General features: G+C 49.1%; 8 protein-coding genes across 8 annotated transcripts; 2 read left to right on the top strand and 6 right to left on the bottom strand.

Moving 5' to 3' along the window:
• Positions 1-1,496: 1,496 nt before the first annotated feature.
• On the bottom strand, positions 1,497-4,651 carry BC939DRAFT_461571 (uncharacterized protein). Its single transcript, XM_051557037.1, has 7 exons — positions 4,044-4,651; positions 3,595-3,877; positions 3,336-3,460; positions 2,748-3,216; positions 2,040-2,641; positions 1,820-1,908; positions 1,497-1,664 (listed from the first exon to the last, which is right to left on the bottom strand). Exons 1-7 carry the CDS (start codon positions 4,438-4,440, stop codon positions 1,629-1,631), a joined length of 2,001 nt encoding a protein of 666 aa, XP_051408910.1. The 5' UTR covers positions 4,441-4,651; the 3' UTR covers positions 1,497-1,628.
• Positions 4,650-6,649, bottom strand: BC939DRAFT_461568 (uncharacterized protein). Its single transcript, XM_051557036.1, has 2 exons — positions 5,961-6,649; positions 4,650-5,858 (listed from the first exon to the last, which is right to left on the bottom strand). The coding sequence occupies exons 1-2, from the start codon at positions 6,503-6,505 to the stop codon at positions 4,691-4,693; spliced, it is 1,713 nt and encodes a 570-aa protein (XP_051408909.1). The 5' UTR covers positions 6,506-6,649; the 3' UTR covers positions 4,650-4,690.
• Positions 6,223-8,627, bottom strand: BC939DRAFT_275133 (uncharacterized protein). Its single transcript, XM_051551162.1, has one exon. The coding sequence runs from the start codon at positions 8,432-8,434 to the stop codon at positions 6,572-6,574; it is 1,863 nt and encodes a 620-aa protein (XP_051408908.1). The 5' UTR covers positions 8,435-8,627; the 3' UTR covers positions 6,223-6,571.
• Positions 8,628-9,416: 789 nt separating this feature from the next.
• Positions 9,417-9,608, bottom strand: BC939DRAFT_390234 (uncharacterized protein; the record flags this gene model as incomplete). Its single annotated transcript, XM_051551905.1, has 1 exon — positions 9,417-9,608. A coding segment is annotated over one exon (192 nt), but the record flags the coding sequence as incomplete, so codon positions are not given.
• A 1,302-nt stretch (positions 9,609-10,910) lies between these two features.
• Positions 10,911-11,720, bottom strand: BC939DRAFT_275121 (uncharacterized protein). The gene has a single exon (XM_051551161.1). It carries the CDS (start codon positions 11,628-11,630, stop codon positions 11,025-11,027), a length of 606 nt encoding a protein of 201 aa, XP_051408906.1. The 5' UTR covers positions 11,631-11,720; the 3' UTR covers positions 10,911-11,024.
• BC939DRAFT_461564 (hemolysin-III related-domain-containing protein) lies at positions 11,413-13,485 on the top strand. Its single transcript, XM_051557035.1, has 2 exons — positions 11,413-12,853; positions 13,038-13,485. Exons 1-2 carry the CDS (start codon positions 11,785-11,787, stop codon positions 13,397-13,399), a joined length of 1,431 nt encoding a protein of 476 aa, XP_051408905.1. The 5' UTR covers positions 11,413-11,784; the 3' UTR covers positions 13,400-13,485.
• A 679-nt stretch (positions 13,486-14,164) lies between these two features.
• Positions 14,165-14,950, bottom strand: BC939DRAFT_506181 (uncharacterized protein; the record flags this gene model as incomplete). Its single annotated transcript, XM_051560752.1, has 1 exon — positions 14,165-14,950. The coding sequence occupies one exon, from the start codon at positions 14,948-14,950 to the stop codon at positions 14,165-14,167; it is 786 nt and encodes a 261-aa protein (XP_051408904.1).
• Positions 14,951-17,638: 2,688 nt separating this feature from the next.
• Positions 17,639-19,404, top strand: BC939DRAFT_506179 (uncharacterized protein; the record flags this gene model as incomplete). Its single annotated transcript, XM_051560751.1, has 5 exons — positions 17,639-17,986; positions 18,101-18,500; positions 18,593-18,625; positions 18,703-19,030; positions 19,131-19,404. The coding sequence occupies 5 exons, from the start codon at positions 17,639-17,641 to the stop codon at positions 19,402-19,404; spliced, it is 1,383 nt and encodes a 460-aa protein (XP_051408903.1).
• Between the last annotated feature and the right edge of the window lie 2,872 nt (positions 19,405-22,276).

Genomic DNA, 22,276 nt, shown 5'->3' with positions numbered 1-22,276 from the left:
GATCATATGTGGCTGCTCTGCCAAGTGATGGCGCCCCCTACCTCGGAAGTGTTTATTCGACTCTTTGTTTCCTTTGGTTAGATGCAGAGGTAGTCCTGAATAATTTGTCCTCTCCGTGCCTCCTTCCTAGCAGCGATATATACCAACTGCCCAATTGTGAAGACATGAAGAATTAAATAACCTTAAAACATGCCTATAGGCAGGCTACTATCGACTGACAAGAAACACTGCCTCACCTCAACAGGAATCTGTTTCTCGAGTTTCTTTCACCAGCTGAGGAAATGGTCCGCCCCTATGAAACGTTTTCTATCCCAATTCTTTATTGAAGACGGTCTGCACACGAACAAGGCGGGTCGAGTGAAGGGATATTCGCTTCCCTGTCACTTCTAGCAGAGATTCCTGTGAGCATGAAAGAAGGGATTATTATCCATTGCACATGAATAGGCTGTTCTCCTGATCTCGGCCATTCTAGCATTAGCACTCCTTGACTCGACTGTGGTTGTTCAGGCACATTCAGGGGTGGGGCTTTGGCAGATAAATCGTGTCTTCGTTACCAATGAGTCACCGCTGGGCTGTGCTTATTGAGATGGAGCAGAGACGCACTTGAGACAGACAGAAGAGCGAGAAAAGATGAAAGAGATACGAGACAGTTCCTGATGGATCAAGGAAGGGTGGATTAAGGAAGGGTGGATGTGGGGAGAAGGGAAAGTGGGAAAGTGGAAAGGTGGGAAAGTGGGAAAGGTAGGAAAGTGGGAAAATGTGAGAAGAGGGGGAAAGAGTGCCAAACTTGCAGTCAGATTGCTCCCTCGCCCTCGTGTAACGTATAATGGGCTCTCGGATGCTTAGGAATGAAAGAAAACAACAGTCGTTCCACTTCATGCCAATGAGATCGAAACTGGCACGACCACAATGGGTCCCTTTGGTTCTGGAGGCAGTGGGGGTGTGTGCACAGAATTAGATACCACACACTTGGGTGCCTTTGATAAATATCCTTCCACCCTAAACATACGTTACAGAACTATCTACTTGACTCCCTGGTTTCCGTCGTCCAGTAAATGTTGCTACGTCTGGCTCTCTGATCCTTCGTCCCGCGGACTCTTCCATCGGCACATGTGGCGGTTTCTTTGGCGGGAACCGGTTTCCGAAAACGACGGGGATATGGATGCGACAGGTTTGGACCAGGGCTGCTCTTCGGGCTTCTTTTGTGTTTATTTTTTTCTGTGTATGTTGGTGTTGGTGTGTTGCACTTGCGGGGTCCCCGTTCGAAGAGGATCGAGGTTCTAGGGGAGGATGGTGAGGGGCTGGTATGGAAGGCTAGCAATTGCGGGGGGTCTACAAAGTTGTCCTCGTGCAAAGAAAGATTCGAGATGTTTCAAGTGAGATAGTTGGCAGGTGCCTGGACGCACTGTCCTTTTTAGGAGGGGGAATGTCGCACAAGAGCCCTTTTTGCTTCCTTGGGCATGAGTGCTGTGGTGAAAATGCAGTGCAAAAATAGGGGGACCAATTGTCGCTCCTTATCGGGTTCTTCTAACCTTTGGTTTATTTTATCTCTTTGCAAAATATCCAAAGCAATCGAGGCGTTTCTATAATAGCTGTTTTAAGTACTTGAATGTAAGGGGGATGAGTGTCTACGACCACGTCTCGCCATCGAATCCAGTAAATCCCTAGACATATACATGTATACATATGAAAAGAAAGAAAGAAATATCGCAATAGACAGCAAACATTAGTTAACTGACTTTTTTTTTTCATGCATCAAATAGACTGGCTGCCTGCCTCCCTTCGAGGTCCTTGCCAACAAAAGAATGATTTCACTTACAGTGAGTAAAAAGATCGGGAAGAAGGGCTTCTTTTCGATCTGTGAGCACCAGTTCCAGGCAGATGTCAATCTTCCGTCAATACAGGATCCTAGCACGCGAGAAGAAAGAAAGAAACAAAAAAAAATTAAAACAAAGGTACACAGATCGTCGATGTAGACTCGGTCTTGCGTCCATGCTCCCTACTCGGCGCTGCAAAAAAAGCACATCCTCAAAACATACCAGCAGAGAAAAAGTTGTCGGCACCAGATCCATCAAAGGCCATGCGGAAAAAGTCGCAGACAATCGTCTTCTTCAAATTCGTCACCCCTCCAAAGCTGTCGCGGATATAGGCATGAATACCCTCGTCCTTGGCGATACTGTCAATCTTCTCCAGTGTCAGAATGATCGGGTTCAATATCCTCGCCACCTGGTTGTACTTGTCAATGAACATGAACGCATTCGGGACGTTACTGTCCCCCAGATGGATCACAGAGCTGCCCACCCAGTATCCTGCCTTCTGCTGTGCCTTGTGCAGAATCGTATGCATCGCCTTCGACACCGCAGGGCAGTGCTGGAGACGCTGCAACCCCTGACCAGTGTCGCGGAGTCGGTAGTCGTTATTCAGCATGTCGTCGTCAGAGAGCATCCAGAGATAGAACATCTCATGGGCGATCTCGCGCCAGAGGTTGAGGGTTTGGTTGATGTACCAGTACTGTGTCTCGTGGTTGTGGGTCAATCGAGCGCCTTGACGGCCGGACTGAATCGCGAGCGAGAAACCTTCCTCGACCGTTGTTGGCTGGAAGTATGTTGTCAGATATTTGAGCATCTTGTCGCAAGGATCACTACACGTGGAGATGTCGATGTAAATTAGTTCAATGGAGCCACTACAAAAGCCAGGGGATACAAGACGCCTCACAAAAAAGTCGACGCCGCAACTCGTGTACTTACCGGTTCGTCCTCAAGAAGCTGTGATTGTCACCGATAGAGTACAGGCAGACCTTGATCTCGTCCGGCGTCAGGTTCTCGTTGGCGTATTTCCGACTAAGTGCTTCGATAGCCCGCTCCTTGCTCCGGATCTCCTGCTGGATTTGTTGACGGGATTTGCCGTCGGCGACAATTTCTTTTGTGGCATCCGCAACGAGATCGTTCCTCAGTATCTCCAATCCATCACGGCTCTTCAGAAAAGAGTATACGGTCTTGATCGGAATCACACAGCTGAAGCCCAATGTCGACTCGATTTCGTCCATGGTCGAGTCCATCAGCAGGTACATGAGCTTTCCGTAGGCGCTTCTCATCTTTTCGGGGTTCATGATTTTGTGGCGACGACCAATCTCAAAAATGATCTGGAAGAACTCCTCGTTATCCTCAAAGGACTTTTCCGCAAATAACTCTTGTCCACGGCGGTAGTCGTTGGCCACTAAAATCGGCACAAAAGGAGCGAACAAACTGGTGAATGAATTTGGTTTTTCCTCCTGCTGGTTTTCCTTTTTTTTTCTCGTCTCTGTTAATCCGTTGCAGTATCCTGTTGGTACACACCTACAAGTCCTGAAATGATGGCGCATAGATCCTTGATCTGATGGATGATCCGTTTGGATTTGCTGGTGTAGGAGAGAATATCGACCTTGTCCGTATACTCGCTCACATTCAGTGCAGCCTCAAGACTATTTTAGTCCATAAAGTTAGAGCGTACAGGGCGTCATTAGCGAAATTACACAAGAGAAGGGGGGGGGAAGTGGAGAACAAGATAGAAAAAATAGTCCAAGCATTTCTTTCGTGATCAACCGACAAAACTCACAGCCGCAAGAGCTTTCGCTCCGTCAGATCCAAACGCATGGGGATATACTTTGATCGGTCAATGACCCAATCCCCAAAGGTCGAGGATCCGCTCGAGACGATCACCTTGGACTCGGGAAGATCCTTCAAGGTCTCGTCACTCAAGGAACTGCCCTTCGAGGTCGAGGTCGAGGCTGAAATCCCGTTGGTGGCGGTGGCGGGGGCGAGCGTCTGTGGTTTTCCATTGGGCTTGAAGATCTCCTTTTTGAGGTGGCGAGCACGGTTTCCGGTACGGTGGAGCATCGCTATGGGTGAGGGGGAGGGAGGGGTTGAGGGGGTTTCAGTCGAGAAAAGTGATGGAGCAACATGAGGAGATCAGTGTCAAGGGCGAGCTTCTTTTTTTTGATGAGCTGCAGTTTGCTGCAGATGGATGGATGGTTTGTTCGAAACAAACTCTGGAATGGAACATACCATAGCAGACCTCACAAAAGTCCTCCGCACACTGTTCGCACGAATAGAACGATTCCTGGTCCTTGCATTCGACACAGAAGCCCTCGGCGGTGGCCTGGGCAGCAGCCAGGTCCTCATCGTCCATGTGGGCGTCATTGTCGCTCTCGGACTTTGGGTGCTTGTCGCCGCCGTTGCTGTTCGAATTGTCGTTCTCGCTCTCGCTCTCGCTGTGGTCCTCTCGCTGGAGGATCTCCTCGAGTCGATGCTTCCTGTCAGCGTCGTTGCCCCACATATCCGACGAATGCGTATGTTCGTAGAAGAGGGAGGGAGCAGGGGAGAAGGGGGAAGGAGGAGGTGGTGGTGGGGAAGGACAGAAAAGGGAGGAAGAAAAAAAAGTGACCCAGTCCAATATGAGCATTGAGTGGCCCTTAAGTCCATTTGTGGAATGGACGTCCCACCAACGCGTCCTTTTGCCTTGGATGCCTATACAAACCTAGGGCTGGTATCTGTCTACATGGTGCTGTGAGCAATAAAAAGCACACGCAAAACACTTTACTGCCCCTCTACAGCTCAAAATATAAAAAAAAAATGTGAAGAATACTCTCGCATTTTTTTTTTTTTTTTTTTTTGCTACCATATTTACCACCATCACCCCCACCTCGAGCCTCCTACACAACCCAGCCTCTATTCAGTCTGTCCAACCGATCAGCCAACTGGCGAAGATACAGGCTCCCCGGAAGTACTTCCGCGCCCAAATGTTCCTTCCACCCATGTGCATCCCAGGCCTGTCGATCCTTCGCCTCCAGATCCTCGCTCCCGATCACAAAGTTCTGAGTTCCCCTCGGTCGATGGGTCAGGATCCCCTCCCGCGCACGCGAGTTCCACACCACGGAATTTGCACCAGAGTACCCTTGGCCCGTCCCCATATCCCCCCGGTTCACGATCTGGATCGAGCCGTCCGTCACGACCTGGTCGACGAGGATCCCGGTACAGAACTTCATATGCGGACCGATTTCTCCGGGGGCGAAATCAGAAGGCGTGGGGTGGTAGGGTCTTCCAATGTTAATGGCCTGGAATCGGTGAAAGACATTGGGGCCCATGACGTGATTGATATCCGCAAGGAAGTGGAACGAGCCCTGGGAGAGCGAGTTTTTGACGAGGATCAGTTGTCCGGAGAGCTGGAAGGCCGATTGACCGGAGAGCATCTCGTCTGGGTAGGAGTGGACGATAGATTCGAACGTGATGTGGTGGGCGTCCGTACCAACAGAGACAAAGTTGTGGAAGAAGGCCGAGGTGAGATGGGAGACGTAGACGTGACAGGCTCGATCGAGGCGGAGGGCGTAATTCGCAAAGATCTCGTACGAGAACCGGTAGTCTTTACTCCCCCGCCCCTCGCGGTCGAGCATATCCTGAGTCCGGCGCCAAATGTTTTTGGGAAAGACTATGTCGAGATATTGGATCCCTAGGGCACGGATCTTGTGGTCACGGTACTGTGTGATGAACCCACCGCCGTATTGTCGCCAGATCGAGATCGGCAAGGGTGCGTCGAGTTGGATGATCCCGGTTTGGGCGTTGAGCGAACGGATGGTGCGGTACATCCGTGCGTGCATCTTCTTCCAGGGTTTGACGCCCTTCTTGCGGGACTTGAAGTCGTCCATGCCGATGTCTTTGATCCAGCGGTCGTTACCGACCCGGCTCACGATGATCTGGTCGCCTACTTTTAAAGAAGTGTCTTGAAAGTATGTCGGATCGAGTTTGAGATGAAACGAGCCGACCGGCGTGTAGTCTGAGACGATGGGGATCTTGGTACCAGGTAACATATCATCCGCTTTCCCCCTAGGATGATCCATACGTTATCAAAAGACGAACATATTAATACAGAGTTTCCACTGCTTCAGTTTTCAATCTTTTGAAGGAGAGATACACCTGGAGGCTTACTCGACTTCGATCGCGTAGCGCGGTCCGGTGGGTTTCCACTGACAGACGATCCTGGTGCCACCTGCAGGGTTTCCACGGAACAAGATCCCGCCATGATGGATTTTGAGCGGTTTCGAGATCCTGTACACTCCCTTTTGAAGCACGAGCGCACCTCTCGGTACCACATCGTGTGCTGCAAGCCGACCTTCCGCAAGGACGGAGACGCGGTCGAGTGCACTCTGGATCCTTTTCGTATCGTCTCCCTGATCAGTATCGCTATCAGCTCCGGGTCGTGGCCAGAGTTGCTCGATGGCGGGAACATCGGCTGTTGTATCTGGTAGGTCCGTGTTTCCTTCGTTCCAGCCGACCATGCTAAAGTCCATGATGCGATCACCTTGCCGGTTGTAAGCCAGGTAGCCGAGTGGTGAATCTGGGTTTCCGGGCTTGATGGGTTGGACGATCTTGCTGTAGGATTCGTTGGAGTGGACATTTGGGAAGATGATGCCGTCTTCGTCGCGGTCTTGGTCCATGTCCTGGTTTGAGGCCATGGGATGGATGCGTTGCATCTGGAATCCTGGGTGGAAATGCTTCGGGTTTAGTCCGCCTAGAGTTAGTATGAAAAAAAAAAATGGTTAGCGATAGACATGTATCGCGCGTTGACCGTAGTGAAAATGCTCATTGTCCATACCATGTTTCATCTCCCACTCGAGATCGTGAAAGATCTCCTCGGGCGACTCTGACTGCATGCGGTGATGGTCTTTGGTTTGGCCAAAGACGTTCGTACCCATCTCCTTACCTCTACCAACACCTCCCTCACCGCTATATGCATTCTCGTCAGCTTCATCCTTAGATCTGCTCCCTGTGTCGTCCTCTGCACCATGCTGAGGACGACGATACTCCATCTTCTTCCTCTCCTTCCTAGCCCACTGCTGGACCCTATCCTGTTCGTCCAGCCAATCCACCTCTGCTTCATGGCCTAACAGATCAATCTCATCCGGCCTCGACCACATATCCTCCTTCCAATTCTCCGCATTTACTTTCATTCTTTCGGTGGTATCTGGAAGACTACTCGATGGGCCTCCATCGTCTGTATTCTCCATATATTCCTGTGTGCCCACCGGACCTCTCTGCGGTCCCCCCTCAGCATCCCAAACAGCCGGATCCACCACCTCACTAATATTCTCACCCACATTCGGATCCAAATCCGTCGCCTGTACGCCAAACTCCCCTACCTCTTCCGCTTTCAAAGTCCTGCCTGTTTGCGATAACGAAGAAGACGCTCTGCTTACGCGGTTTTTTGAGCTCTCCTTGAAGGGAGCTGGATCCGCAGGAGTGATCTTGATTCGAATGAGGTCCCTGTCCACAACATCAGTAGCACCATCGTCCATATCCATCTGTGCCACCCAGGACTCCTCTTCCTCTTGCTTTGTATACCCTCGCTGCTTGTTTGGCTTCCGCAGGGGATCGTTTCGATGGTGCTGACCCTTCTTTTTTGAAGGACGTCCCGCAGCAATGACTTGCACGCCATCCTCGTTCACCCTTTTCTTTTCCTCACCACCTTTGTCCTTATTCGTCCTAGCCCTGTACTGAAACTCGTCTCCCCAGGGTGAATACGGATATTCGAGTGCTGTATAATCCTCCTCCTCCTGCGACAACCCGCCCCCCTCCTCGTTCTCAGGCATCCCCTCCCACGGCAGCGGCTCCTTTGAATACCTTATCAGGTTCTGAGGAGCCATTCCGGGTTTCATCATCTGGATATCCGTAGGTGTGAGCTCGACATAGAAGGATCCCCGACGCTGCACACGTTCGATCTCGAGTCGCCGGATGTATACATGTTCTTTTTGTCTCTGCAGTTCAGGAACCGTGGCTGAGAGAGGTGGGACACCTGCGGCAACAGGGATCGTGAGCTGCTCTGAGAGGGGGACGAGTGGATCGAATGGGACGATGTCAGCAGGAGAGAGCTGTGCGGGCGTATTATTGGGATTCAGGGGAGGGTCTTTGGCGGAGATGACGGTCCCGAGGAGGAGGAGGGAGATGACCCAGAGAAGGGCTGTGGGAGAGACATATCTGTTACGGTTCTTGTCTGGACCTGGACCTAGACCTGGGGAGGGAGGGGGATGTCTGGATAGGCTGTTGTTGTGCGCGTAGATCTGGGCTCGATAACGAGGAATCGGAGACATCATGGGTCTCACGGTCGTCGCTATTGTTGTTGTTGTAGTTGCTGTCGCTGTTGTTGGTGGTGCTGTTGTCGAGATACGGGCGGCGAATGGAATTTTGATCGACGCTCCGACTCCCTCGGGCATTCCTAGGTCCGCTGCAGTCGGGGATGGAGCGGTGGAGAGTGTGGGGTAGCGGTTGTGGTCTGCGACGGAGAATATCTGAGACCCCACGTGCGGCTGCTGTGTGGGCGGAGAGTGTGTTGGATGGCTGGTGGGATTTGTTGTGGGTGTGGACGATGTCGCGTTTGTCAGCAGAACACAAAATGGACGGCACATCGGAGCTCAAAAGCCCCTTCCCCGCGGCAGATTAGATGGACTCAACTCCGAAGCAAACGAAAAAAAAAAAAAAAGACAACTGGGGTCAGAAAAAAGAAGACAGAAAAAAAAAGGATGCAGTTGAGGGAGTGCGTGCAGTGGAAGTGCGCACAGGCACAGCAATGGGTGGTGTCGTGAGTGTGGGTTGCGAGTTCACGGAATCAAAAAAGAACGGCGACGACGAGAATCCCCACAATAGCCAGCAGATGGGAAAAAAATGTTTGTATTGCAGAATCAGTAAAGAAAAGATAAACCGGACTTTTAACCCGATCTGCAACCAGGGCGCTGATTGGTGGGAGATAATAGGCGCTATGACGCAGCTAGTAACTCTCTTTTGCGTTCTTTTTTACTCACTGCCAAGCTGAGTGTGCCGAGCGAATCTCCGAAAAGTGAAACGGGGAACGGTGTCGATGGGGGAGAGAATGGGGAAGACGAGAGAAAGAAAGAAAAAAAGAGAAAGGGCTGGGGTGATGGTAAGATGGTGAGAATGTACACTGCGGGGGGGTTTTTTTAGCATCATAATATCGCCCCTTTCAAGCTGGGCAGAAATGAGATCGAGTGGCATGGGAATGCGTATAGGCGGCTGCGAGCAATTGGGCAGGAGGGGAGTGCCAGAGGCTGCTTTATTCGTACGATAGATGGGATAATACAGATCAACGGACTCTTCTAGATAAAATGCAGGTAGGTATGTCTCATGCAACACGTTTAATGTGAGAGGAGAGGAGTCATGTTCTGTTGCTATGTTACTATGCTACTATGTAAAAAGGATGGCGATCAGCCAAATGAGAAGTGAAGATGAAGATGAAGATGTAAAAGTGTTGTCTAGGGATCGCGCAAGGCTTGTCTGTATCTATGTTGATTCCTCAGATGCGGCGGCGGCGGCAGCGTCCTTCTCATCCTTCTTGTTCTCGATATCTTCCTCGTCCAAGACGGCGCCCTCACCCTTGGTGAAGACTTGTACGTGGGAGATCGAGGGCACGCTCCGCAGCTCGGGTGGGTTGGTGAAGAACAAGAAGTCCCGACCGGGCAGACGTTCCTGGAGGAAGGCCCGGATCCAGGCCTCGTCCGTCAATGGCTGGCGCGACCAGATCAACCAATGCTCGATACCAGGCTTGACAGAGTATGGGAATTCGTTCTTCTTCAGGGCAATCTCGAGTGGATCTACAGGTCCAGTGGGGGATGAGGGTGGGGACAGGGATGCGGACGAGGTTGAGGATTCGTTACCGTCCGAGGAGGCATCGTCCTTCTCCGCAGGGGGCCAGTGGAGGATTCGCTGGCGGATATATTCATCGGGAGAGCCGTACTTCTTGGTGCGACGCTTGATGGCCTTCTGGTAGGCCTCCTGGACAGCTTCCGATCGGCCCATGGGACCCAGATCCTTCTCGGCGACCATTTTTGAGAGTTCGGCCCAGGAGAACTGGTGGTTTGTTGGTTTTTTGAAGACGAGGGGTGTTTTTGATGGAGATGAGGGGGATGAGGCGGAGGAGGGTTTTGGTGCGGTGGGCGTGCTGAGCTTGGCCATGGAAGTGTCGAGGGTGCCTCTGAGGGCGGCGCCCTTTTTCCTTGACGCGTAGAGCTGGTGCCGCTCATGCAGGGCGAGGATGTCTGCAGACAGGGGGCTGAAGTGCTCGGTTACGGCCATGATGCTATGTTACTGAGAGTAAGAAATGGAGTGGAGTGGAGTGGAATGGGATGGGATGCAATGCAATGCGATATTATTTATGCAGGAGATAAAGTGTGATGTGCAGGATATATATACAGATAAAAGAGAGAGAGAGTGTGTGTGTATGGAGAGAGAGAGAGAGAGTGGAGGGAGGAGGGTCGTTATGGAGGGAGATTATAATATACAAAAGAAATAGAATGAAAAAAGAAAAAGGGAAGGCGGGGGGAAGGCGCGCTCTCTTTTATACGGTGGCTGACTGTGCGAAGACACATTCCATTACAGACATCGCAGAGCGGAGTCGGACAAAGGCAAAGGGGAAGAAGCAGAGAAAAGAAAAGAAAAGCGCCCTTCCAACTATGACACAATGATTGGTTGGCTGCTTCTCGGTCCTGGATGCTGTGGGGGAGGGGAGAGGAGGAACTGGTCATGTGATGGGCATCGTCATAGCGTCCGATTCGCCCGACGCTATCCCCACGCCGGCAACTGCTGTCTGTCTGTCTGTCTCTCCTCTCTGTTTCTGTCTCTGTCTCTGTCTCTGTCTCTGTCTCTGTCTCTGTTTCTGTCGCTGTCTCTCGGGTTCTTCTTTCCCCAACAATCAAGCAATCAAGCAATCAAGCGACTAAGCGATCCAACAACCCAAACAACCAGGACAAACGCATAACACCGTAACCCAGGGGAAAGAAAGAAGTGGAGGGGGGGGATGGTGGTGTGTGCGTGGGTCGTGGCAGGGTGCGAGGGATTTTATTGGCAGACTAGGAAGCGGACCAATGCGCGGGTGCAGCCGCAGGGCGTGTGGGCGGTGTGGGCGGTGTGGATCGACTGCGAGAGTGCTCACCCTTCATGGCTAGCTGGCCGTAGTCTGCTTTCCTTGTGTCCTAATAATAGCAGTCATGATGGATGGATAGATGGATATATCTGTCTGGAGAGAGGAATACAGAGCACAGCCGGGGCCTTGCTTCCTGGTGAGAGCAGTCGAAGGGACAACGGCCAGGAAGCAAATGAGCCCCTCCCTGGCTGAGCAGGCAAAGGCGGCAGGAGGAGGAGAGAAAGAGAGAAAGAGAGTAAGAGAGTGAGAGTAAGAGAGTAAGAGAGTAAGAGAGAGTAAGAGAGTAAGAGCGAGAGAGTGAGAGTGAGAGTGAGCGGGTAGGCGAGCTTAGCGGGCGGAGGGAGGTGCATCCATCCACCGGCAGAGGCAGACTGCGCTGTGGGACCTGAGGGCGAGAGGGGATTGGCGGAAGGGAGGATCATCCGGCCACAAATACCACAAACAGACAGAGCCTTTTTCTTTTTTCTTTTTTTTCTTTCTCTTCTCTCTTCCTTCTCGTCTTTCCTTTCTCGCCCTCTTTTCTTCCCTTCTCTTCTCCTCTCCTCTTCTCCTCTCTCCCTTCCTTCTCTCCCTTCCCTCTCTCCCCTCTCTTCTCCTTCCCTCTCTTCTCTTCCTCCGATTCCTCCCATCAGACTGTCCTGATCCCACACACACACCCACCCATTCATATTCTGCACCCGCTGTATATACCTCTTCCTCCTCTCCCATACAGATCACACCTTCCTCACCGATCCTCTCCTCATCACTCCCCCGCCTTTTCTTTTCTTTTCTTCTCATCCTTTTCCTTCACTCCCCACTCCTCCCCACACAGCCCACTCTCCAATGTCCGATCTCAAAAAGAGAACCCGCTCAAACTCCATCCGCAAGGGCGTCCAGGCTGTCCAGGCCGTGGCCGGAAAGGCCGCCGCCATGCTCCCCGTCGACCTCGAGGGCATCGACGCCGCCATCCTCGACAAGCTCGACACCCTCCTCGTCAAAATCGAAAACAAGCTGCGCTCCATCGAGGCCCCCTCGCTCGAAAAAGTCGACGCCACCCTGCGCCAGCTCGAGGAGACCTATGCCACCCTCGAAATGCCCTCCATCGACGACAAGGTCCGCACTACCCTCAGGATCATGGAGGACACCTACCAGCATGCCCTCCAGGCCAAATCAACCCTCAAGGACAAGCTCAGCACCGCCGTCATGATCCTCGAGGAAAAGTACGTCGAGCTCGAGCAGACCTCCTTTGAGCGCATGGACGACGCCATCGGCATCTTTGAAAAAGTCGACAGTCGGGCCATCATCGACTACACCATCGACACCATCGGTGCTCATCGCAGGGCCGCTCTCGAGGGCGCCAAGCGGCTGTTGCGGTTCGAGGAGCTTCCGGAACAGTGGCAGGAGAACAAATACATCCTTTCTGGATACCGTTTCCTCTCCTCAAAGACACAGTGCTTCAAGTCCATCTTTTACGTCCACAACGAATCCGGCAACATCTGGACCCATCTGCTCGGATTCTTTTACTTCTTGGCTGTCGGCATCTACTTCTTCTCAGGATCGAACCCATACTTCTCCACCCCTACCTCGACCCCGGTCCGGAACCTGCCCTACATGCCTGCAGATGGATACGACAAGCTAGTCTTCTTGGTCTTCTTCTTGGCAGTGTACAAGTGTCTGTTGATGTCGTCGCTCTGGCACACCTTTGCCCAGATCGCACATGAGGGAACAATGAAGTGCATGGCCTGTCTGGACTATGTCGGCATCTCGGTCTTGATTGCAGCAAGCGTCGTCGTCACAGAATACTATGGCTTTTACTGTGAATCCGTCTTCCGCAACTCGTATATCTCTGCCACAGCCCTGTTTGGCGTTGCTGGAGTTGTCATCCCTTGGCTGTCTTGGTTTGATCAAAAAGGTAACAATTTTTTTTTCTTTCATTCTTTGGGCTCTCCTGGAACCTTCCGCCACGGATTCAGAGACCCCGCAGAAACCGGAAACAGACTACTCCGACTGCGAAAAAACATTTATCCGTCTATGGCTACACTCAAAATTAGGCTCGTGAAAACTAACAGCTTTATCTATCACCTTCAATTCAATAGAGACACGCTGGCTTCGTATCACCTTTTTCATCTCTATGGCTGCCTCCGCATTGCTCCCAGTGTTCCATCTGATGCTGATCCAGGGTGCTGGTCCAACTCTGGAATGGATCTTCCCTCTGCTCAAATCGATGGGATCGTATCTCTTGGGTGTCTTCCTCTATGCGAACCAATACCCCGAGAAACTGTTCCCAGGACGCTTCGATCACCTCGGATCATCCCATCAGCTCTGGCACCTTTGTGTGCTCGGTGGTGTGTACTTCCACTTCACAGCCGCATTGTCGTTCTGGGAACGGCGATACGAGTTTGGATGCCCCTCTGGATTCGAGGGCATTGCGCCAGTTGGCGGACTGATCGCCATCTAAGGAAATCCTTCCTTTTGCATTGCCCACCACTTGCATTCTTTCATTTCAAAACAAATAAACACACATACCTCATTCTTTTGCATATTACATTCTATATGAGAGATGAACATTCTCTTGAGAGGTGATTCTAGTCTATGGTATCATGACGCATATTGGCGTGTTTATGGTTTTCTGCAAAAGAGTCCAGCAGCTTTGAGATGACTCTAAAAGGAGACAAAAAAAAAAAGAAACGGATGACCTCTTTTTTACTAAACATGTTGTCATGACTATACTAGTCCATCGTTATTTTTATTCATCCTCATCATCACTAGCACTCAGCATCATCACTATCATCATCATCATCAGCGTCACGATCGTCCGTGCACTCACTGCATGGACCGTGCGCATAAACGTACATACATCATGTAGCAATATCTGTCCAACTGACCCTGTTCCTTTCCTGCCTGTACAACAAAAACACCATGTCTTTGAATAAATAAATACAGAAATGTGATTGGACCAAATTAGTGTAGGATCATGACTCTTTCAACTATAGGACTGACACCGAGCGGTAGTAGATTCAGAAAAAGGGGAAGAGAGGGGGAAGGGCTCGACCTTTGAAACACGAGAAGCGAATTAGTGACCATATTTCTACGGAGACTATGTGTCACGGATCGGGGACCGGTGGCATGCAAGCTCGCAGTATGAAAACTCGTGTACACACTCGCCTCCATAAAATATAAAAAGAAGCTGTGATGTCCGCAGAGCATGTTTTTATTCACAAAGTCAAGAGTCGCAAGGGTTGTAAATATCGATTTCGATATGGGGTGCTTTCTCTGCAAGTTTTCTAAGCAGCGTGATCGTACTTGGACAAATGACTAGGTCTGTGTGATAAAGATGCAGCTTCAACCTTCTCACAGGATTTGTACCCTGAGGTATCAGCTCAATCAGAGTCGTGAGCTGCTCTTGGGAAAAGTTGCTGTTGCTGAGATTAAGGGTCTCTAAGGTTGAGAGATCGAGAGCTGCTATGATTCTCTTCCAATCCTCCGGCTCAAATTCTAGCCCCTTCAAGTAGACATCCATCAGAGGCATCCACATCTCCGCGATCTCCAGCAATGGGGGGAAATATGTATCCTGAAATAGCTCCTCGACGTTATCTAGAGTCATCGGGCTTGGTTGAGTAGCAAACCATTGAGCATAGGGCATTAGAGCACTGACCCTTGACCAAGGTGAAACCATGCTAACGATCCATTGGACAAACGGATGAGGAACCTTGAACGGCTTGGGACACGACAGACAAAATCCTCTCAGGATCGGCAAATCGCACCTTGCCGGACAAAGCTCTGCAGCTTTGGGTATCCATTCATGGGCCGAGTCACCCTCTAGACTTAGGGCAGTCAACCTCTTGCTTTGTCCTCTAAGCAGCCGCGCCAGTTTATTCTGTTGGTTGAGTTCCTGCAGAGCGCTGATATCGACTTTAAGCTCCTGTAGGTCCTTCGACCGCTCCAGCACCCGCTCGACGCAATCCATGCCAATATCCGTCAGATCATACGGATCCAATCTCAGGGACATTATATGTGATCCAGCCTCTCCTATGATACTGTCGAAGATGATGGCGATATTATCCCCTGTGTTCTCTCAGATGTCGACTTTTCTCAGGTACGATCGATAATGGCGGATCAGGTTAAAAACGGAGTGCGGCATGCTTTTTATGCTTTTATACGTAAGTGAGGCTTCAGCAGATGTGTCGTACGAGGTCGAGTCGCTGTGAAAACTAAAGCAAATGGTGATATAGGTGCCATGAAAGATTGTAGGAATAATAATTGGAACTGTTGATAAGCGAAGTCTTTGGAGTGCGCATTTCTGTCCTTGAAAAAGCATCGATTCCCTTGTCGATGCCACTGTGTCTTCAATGCGAGCAATGTCATCAGGATGACACTGGAGGTTAAGCGCCGTGAGACTTGGGCTCTTGCGAAGGATATCGATAACAGTCTCCTTGTCTGTCGCCTCAAGTTGTATGCACAGGTCCGTGACACAGTCCAGCTGTAGCAGCTTCATACGGACTGGACTGTTCCCTTTAAAAAGGTCACGTTCATTGTCATGCCCCCAGAAGACAATAGGGGGGTTTCAGTTATTGACATTTTTTAACGTATTTGAATTTTTTACGAGCCCGAATCGGAGCGTATTTGGTTGTCGAATCCGCCGACCAAATACATCAGCCCTCCCAGTGGTGCATTTCAAATCCGCATCCAAATCCGCATTGTGGCTCCCTTTAAGTGCTCAAGTAAACATTCCATCCTCTGTGTATTCCTTGCTATAACGCTTTATTAATAATATTAAACCCCATCCTTGTAACAACATGCCCTACACATCTGACCGAAAGCAGTTTCTTTCCGACGCGAAAAACTGGATTGCTTTTCTAATGGACAGTGATGATGATGCCGAGGAGCTAGAAGATGCTATCCTTTTATATTCCTTTGTTTCCGAATCCCGCTACATCACAGTTCGTTCACAGCAACGTCGACCTAACTTCTTTTTCAAAACCACGTTTCCTACACTCTCCAACTCCACATAACCCTGGTTTGCTGTCCTTAAAGGCTGGCCCACAGTTGTCTGCCCTGAGGATCCGAAAATCTTTTTGAAGTTGGGCGGGTGTTCCAGCCAAGTTATGATGATATCGAGGTCGTCGTTTGTAAAGCGTTCCTTTGTTGCCGAACCAGTCGCTTTTGGTATCACTTTTGGTACTGCTTTCTGCTTGGGAAGGATGGCTGTGGGGACAATGCACGATGTAGTCTCCTCCACTTGGGCCATTTGGGTGGACTCGTGGGATGGCGAGAGAGATTCTGCACGCCAGTTCTTATCCATGTGGATAAAATAGAAGGGAATATAACAAGGATGGAAGGAGTGCGATTTATCTTTTTAGCGGGGGTGATGATTGTAACAAGCTACTTCCCAAATCCGCGAAAGAATACGTCGGGATGGGATATCTGAACGGGCGGATTTGAAGGCGGATTTCGTAAATAACTGAAACCCCCTATTGTAGTTGGTGTGAACGAACATTACACTTCAAAGAAATGTCCGGTCTGTCACGAGTTTGTTGGCCAAGTCGACATCCGTCAGCTCTATTGCCCAACGCCAACATGCGGAGCCAAGATCCATCGAAACGTGATGGCAGGTCACAATATGTTCAATATCATTCAGGGACACCTTCTTCACCAGCAGCGACCTCACTGTTATCAGCCGTACGACAAGGATGGAAATTACATTTGGGAAATGGAAGACTGCGGTCAGTCTGTCGAGTCTTTGATGGGACGATTAGGTGTCAAGGAGGCGGAACAACCAGAAGAATGGATGGCACTGGAAGAGGAGACAAAGCCAGGTCGGCGCAAGAGACCAGTGGCATAATTTTTTTTTTCCTCAGAGCTAGACAGACCAATTTGTGTTTATAAGTCAATACATGTGCAACTATGGCACTTTGGTGACATATTTACGTCTGAAATGTACTGCTACCTTGCCACCACTCCCGCCATCACCATCACTCTCACGCCCTTACCATCTTCGCATCCATGCCGTTCTTTGTACCCATTGCTCCTACCTCCATTTCTCCTTCTTTCTCTCTTTTCCACTACTCTTTCCCTTCAAACACAAAAACCTTAATTCTCGCGCAGTCTCATTATCCTACTTGAGGCAGGTAATCGTAGCGTTTAACATTCACCTCCTGCCGCCAATTTGTTGAGTCTGCCAGATACAATATCAGCCCTTTCAGGGGATACATGAAGGTTACAGATCGTTCTTTTAGTGGGGCTTAGTGAGGGTGTCGTGGAGACTACAATCTCCTATCCTCGCACTCTTCCGTCGGCCCATTAGGCGGGAAGGGATGACCACCAGATGCATTGTTGGCCCATTAGGCGGATGCATCAAGGTACAGTATCGTTCTTTTGGTGGGTCTTAGTGGGGGTGTCGTGGAGACTACAATCTCCTATCTTCGCACTCTTCCGTCGGCCCATTAGGCGGGAAGGGATGACCACCAGATGCATTGTCGGCCCATTAGGCGGATGCATCAAGGTACAGTATCGTTCTTTGGTGGAAACTAAAATTCTCCCACCTTCATGTGCTTCTGTCGGCCCATGAAGTGGCAGCATTGCTTGACCTTTATTCACCTTCAGATATATTATTGTTGTATAAATTATTGATTCTATTTGCAAACCATCTTCACTGATGTGCTCATTCTTTTCCAGTGCTCATTTGTGCAATAGTGTCATGAGTCGTCCCAATTATCATGGATACTTCAAACACATCCCATCAACCGTGGATACAAGAAGTTATTTTCTTGACACGGCGGTTGCGGAATGGGATCTATCGGGGTTTCTCCTCTCGGGTCAGAAGAAGGATGTCTTTCTGGAAGGACTTGAAGGACTTGTTGACATCAAAGCTATTAGCAGAGATGTGCGGGCGTTCGCTAAAGCGCTAAGGGTGTTTTATTCCGTGGAACAAAACGTCGTTACTGCCGTAAACCATGCCGAGGAGCTACTAAACCGACATGCACTGAAAGGTTTCGAGCACCGTGTCGTTCAGAATGAACTACAGACTAGTCTCATCAATGTTTTGGTAAGATCTTTAAAGAGTTTTAAGATTGACGAGGAACATGCTCTTTGTTAGCATATCTTATACACTATGTTAACCATTTGAATTTCGTTCTCTATATATTACTGGTGATACTAGAATAACTCGGTTGATCCGTTTGCAGAGAATGATGCCGCGTCGAGCTCATCTACACGGACCCTGTCAGTGAAGTCAACCGGAAAGCGAACTGCTCGTCGAACGCTGCAGGCTTCAAACAAGAAAAGGAGTGGAATCACCATGGCTAGGGACGAGTATGGTGGTGTCGAAGGAGGTCCGGAAATAGATGAAACGGCTGTGGGTGGATTTATGGCTACCAAGAGCATGGGGTCTTCCAGTGTAGACAAGACAGTCGCGGACATCAATGATGAAGACGAGGACGAAGACGAGGACGAAGACGATGGTGGAGGCGAAGAGACCATTGAAGATCTGATTCAAAGGTCTCAAGTATTGGAGGATGAATCTAACTCAACGGAAAAAAAAAGAGAGGGAGTGGAGAAAAGTAAGAAGACTTATCAATTAACTGTCAAGGTTTTGTTTGTTGAGCAAATGGAACTGCTTTGTTCATCACTGTCATCTCATTTCTTTTAATAGTTCCATCCAGTCGCAACCTGACGTTGGAGGATTGTAGGTGGACCTAGCTTCATGATAAGACTCCTTGTTCCCAAATTAGTGCTAATGTGTCAAGGACTTGAACTGTTTAGTGCCCCCTCAGCACAGGCCCTCCTCCACTGTTGACGACGACGGTTACTGCCCAGGTACAACACCACCAATCTATTCTCCTCAGCATTTACTTGGATCAGATCTCCCGTCCACCGACCCTGCAGATATGAACTTTGTGGATCAAGAGGATCTCAATCAGTCAACTTCCAGACTTTATTCTTGGAACTTCTTGGATGGTTCTGGAAGATTGGATTCAGACGTCGATAGCAATTGGGTGCATAACGAGATTGATATCGGTGGGGACCTAATGGCATGTAGGAATAGGATCGTCGAAAATAACGGTGGTCTAACGGAACCATTTGAGAAGTTGTAAGTTGAGGATAATGGTGATTCTGCCATCTCAAATGTAACAGCGAATGCAAGTGAACGGGACTCTTTCTAACACCAGTTTAAAAAACACATTGCAAAGGGCGGTCAACTTCGTTTTCCTAGTTGAAGCAGAATACCAAACTGGTGGCTTGCAAGGAGAGGTCGAGGATCTGATCTGGGATTCTCTCTGCGATGCCGTTAGAGACTTCGTGCTGCCACTCTCAAATGAAGACGTCGCAGAGGCTCATCAGTGGGCACATCGACTGGCGCAAAATAAGTCTGAGACATTCGCAAAGCTGCTGGATGAGTCGCCGCCCCTGAATCGCACTCTCAAGTCTATCATGACGAAGATGGCGGACACTGCACAGCTCTAGAACACTCAAACGCGCAATGAGGATACATACTTGAAGTCTCAGCTGGGACCTTTCTTGGATACATATTTTGGCAAGCTGCGACATACTAAGAGCGATTGGTAAGTTTTGCTCATACTGCTCGAAGTCCGGTTGTTTGGTTACTATTTTGTATACAACTAATCATGTTTTTTCGTAGGACTCCGACGCAAGTCGAGACCAGGGGTTCAGAGTCCAACTTGTTAATTCCTGACTATGCAACCACGACACAGATTGGAAAGCAGCAACTTTCCGTTGTGTTATTGGAGGGCAAGATCGCCAAGAACGCGGGGCTTTGTCAGATATGGGACGATCTAACTAAGCTCGGTCAAGAAATGAAAGTGGCGTTGGATTCGATTCTGAAGTTGCTGCCCGAAGACGATGTGTGCGTCGTTGGCCTGCTCGTTCGCGGTATGTCATGCACTGTTCTTGTTGAATGTTTTGATACCCTGCGCTGAGCTTTCCCATGCCATTTATGTTATCCTTCTCTATATCCGTTATTTTTTAGAGCCGCGGGTAGAGTTTTATACAATGCGGATCCATGCCGAGGCTACCTATATCATGAACAAGTTTGCAGCCGCCTATATTGCCCCTGACGCCATGAACGCCTTCCCTCTTGTCCACTTGGTGGAGGTCTTTGAGCATGCTAAGGCGAAAGTTGAACAGACCGTCGATCAGCTCCGTCGGGTAAAAGTCCATGCAAGTCCCAACCCTAAAGTACCACTTTCATGGCTCCGACCTTCATTCAAGAAGCCAAAACTTTGCCAGATTGTTGATGGACAGTGATAATGCGGTGGTAAAGTGAAGAACTTGAAATAAATATTTCTACAAGCAAAGTATCACTAATGCGATGAAGAATACTCCAGTATGAAACAAGAGAAACAACGGTCGCTATGAAAGCTCGGTTGCTATAACTTTTCAACGTCGTACACGCAGTGAGTGAAGATGGTGGGGGAAGACGACAGGGGTTAGTGCTGTACAAAAAAAATATTGCTGAGGTTGTGAAAAAAATTACTGAATTCACGAAAAAAAATTGCTGTTATGAGTGGTGATGAGCTCTCATCGAGAGGTTCCAACAAAAACAAATTGTCGATGTAAAGAGCGATTGAAAAAAAATAAAAAAGGAAGCTCTTCGGGTAGGGAAAACAACATTTTTGATGGGATAAGTACAGTGATGGGATCAGGTGTGAAGTGTGATTTTTCACTCTCACCCTCCGCTTTGCATCTTTTCCCCTTTACTCTCACAATTGTCTCTTTTTTGTGATCGTGTAATGTTATGTAATGAGAGATGTAAAAAAGGTACATTTAAATAGTGTGAAGGATTTTTATTCTGATATTATTGGTTCTATTACTAATGATAAAAAGATTTAGGGAAACTGAAAGATAGCCTCCTTAATATTAGTGCCCCTTAAGCGTTCTGACTAAAGAACAAAAAGAGAGATGTTGTTCGTAAGAACAAATCTGTGCAACAAGAATGCTTAACCTCAGCAGCTCGTATCAACAAGGATACTCGTCTGCTTACAATACCTCGTTCAATTAAAGTCGTCTGCAATGCATTTATCTCTTCCGCCTTCCAAGACCACATACCACACGTGATATGATACAGGGACCAAAGTCTTATCCGTATTCAACTAAAAATCGGAAAAGGCGGTAATCGTCGCGTTCTAGCACGGATTCTGACTTGGAGACGTTCAGCCATAATCCAACGGATGATAGCTTCGAGCCATTGCCTGCTCAGGCAGGCCCAAATACCAATTGAAAACGACAATTTTTGGAACACCCAAGTAATTCCGCTGAAAAGTTAGGAACAGAAGGTCTGTAGCTTCCTTCATTCCCCTGTTAGCTATTTAAACACACTCCTCTTTCACAGTTAGTTCTTTACCTAGTAACTTGAATACATCCTTGGAAACACCTTGAACCTTTGCCTTGAACTTCTTCTTCCCCTCCCCTGGCCTTGTCCTGTATTGGGAAAGGTCATCCTTGCCTTGCCTAGTCCGAGTTCACGACACAATGAAATAAAGAAATTGTTTGGAGCAAGCAACTGTTTCAGGTGTTGCAGAACCGACCTGCCCGCGTTTTAAGCTGTCCTCTCAGATCAAGGGATCACCCTGTGAGTGGACACAACAATAAAACAAATGACGCGCGAGCGCAATCCAGATCCACTTCACCCGTCGATATACATAAACACCCCTTAAGTAAAACAAAGCATCGACAACGCGTCCGACGAATTCGATGCAGGAAAAAGCAACGTGGCTATGAACGCTTGGCAGCCACAAGTGACTAACTTATTGACCATGGCAATTCCTTCAACAAACTACAGTTCACTTCTGCCTTTAACGCAAACGACAGAATAGCCATGACGAACTCGGACGCCTCCCAAATCTCGATCTCATCTGGAGAACCTCGATCGCTGTTAACAAAAGTGACTGCTTTTGTGGACAAGGCGAACCTTGCCCACATTTGCTCTCTCTGTTTGCGACCTTTCTCATTCGCTAGAATTAACCTTTATGTTTTCTACGATTCCATATCCCTAAACAACGCGTCTTCTACGCGCACTGCTATGGCCGAGGCCTGTCTCTACACATCTAGATCCCTTTATTAACAACCAGGTACTTGAGCGTCAGCTCAAGCATTCATCACTTGATAAGAGTCTAGACACATCCTTTTTATCTTTATTTTTCTATATAAGCTGGAGTGTGTTCCCCTCCAAGATTAGTTCCTTAGTCCCAACCACACCAATAAACAATCCTTCAACACACTTACCTGCTCTCTCTGCCTCCTGAACACTCCAGTCCCCACGACTCGTAAGTCTTGTCAACTTACTCTTGATCTTGATTCGTGATTCCTGACTTACCTT

This window comes from Gamsiella multidivaricata (assembly GCF_025024155.1).
Source record: "Gamsiella multidivaricata strain RSA 2152 chromosome Unknown BC939scaffold_67, whole genome shotgun sequence".
In the NCBI taxonomy this organism is placed as follows: domain Eukaryota; kingdom Fungi; phylum Mortierellomycota; class Mortierellomycetes; order Mortierellales; family Mortierellaceae; genus Gamsiella; species Gamsiella multidivaricata.
Note: the sequence above shows the minus strand (reverse complement) of the source record. Positions and strands in the feature narration are given on the sequence as shown.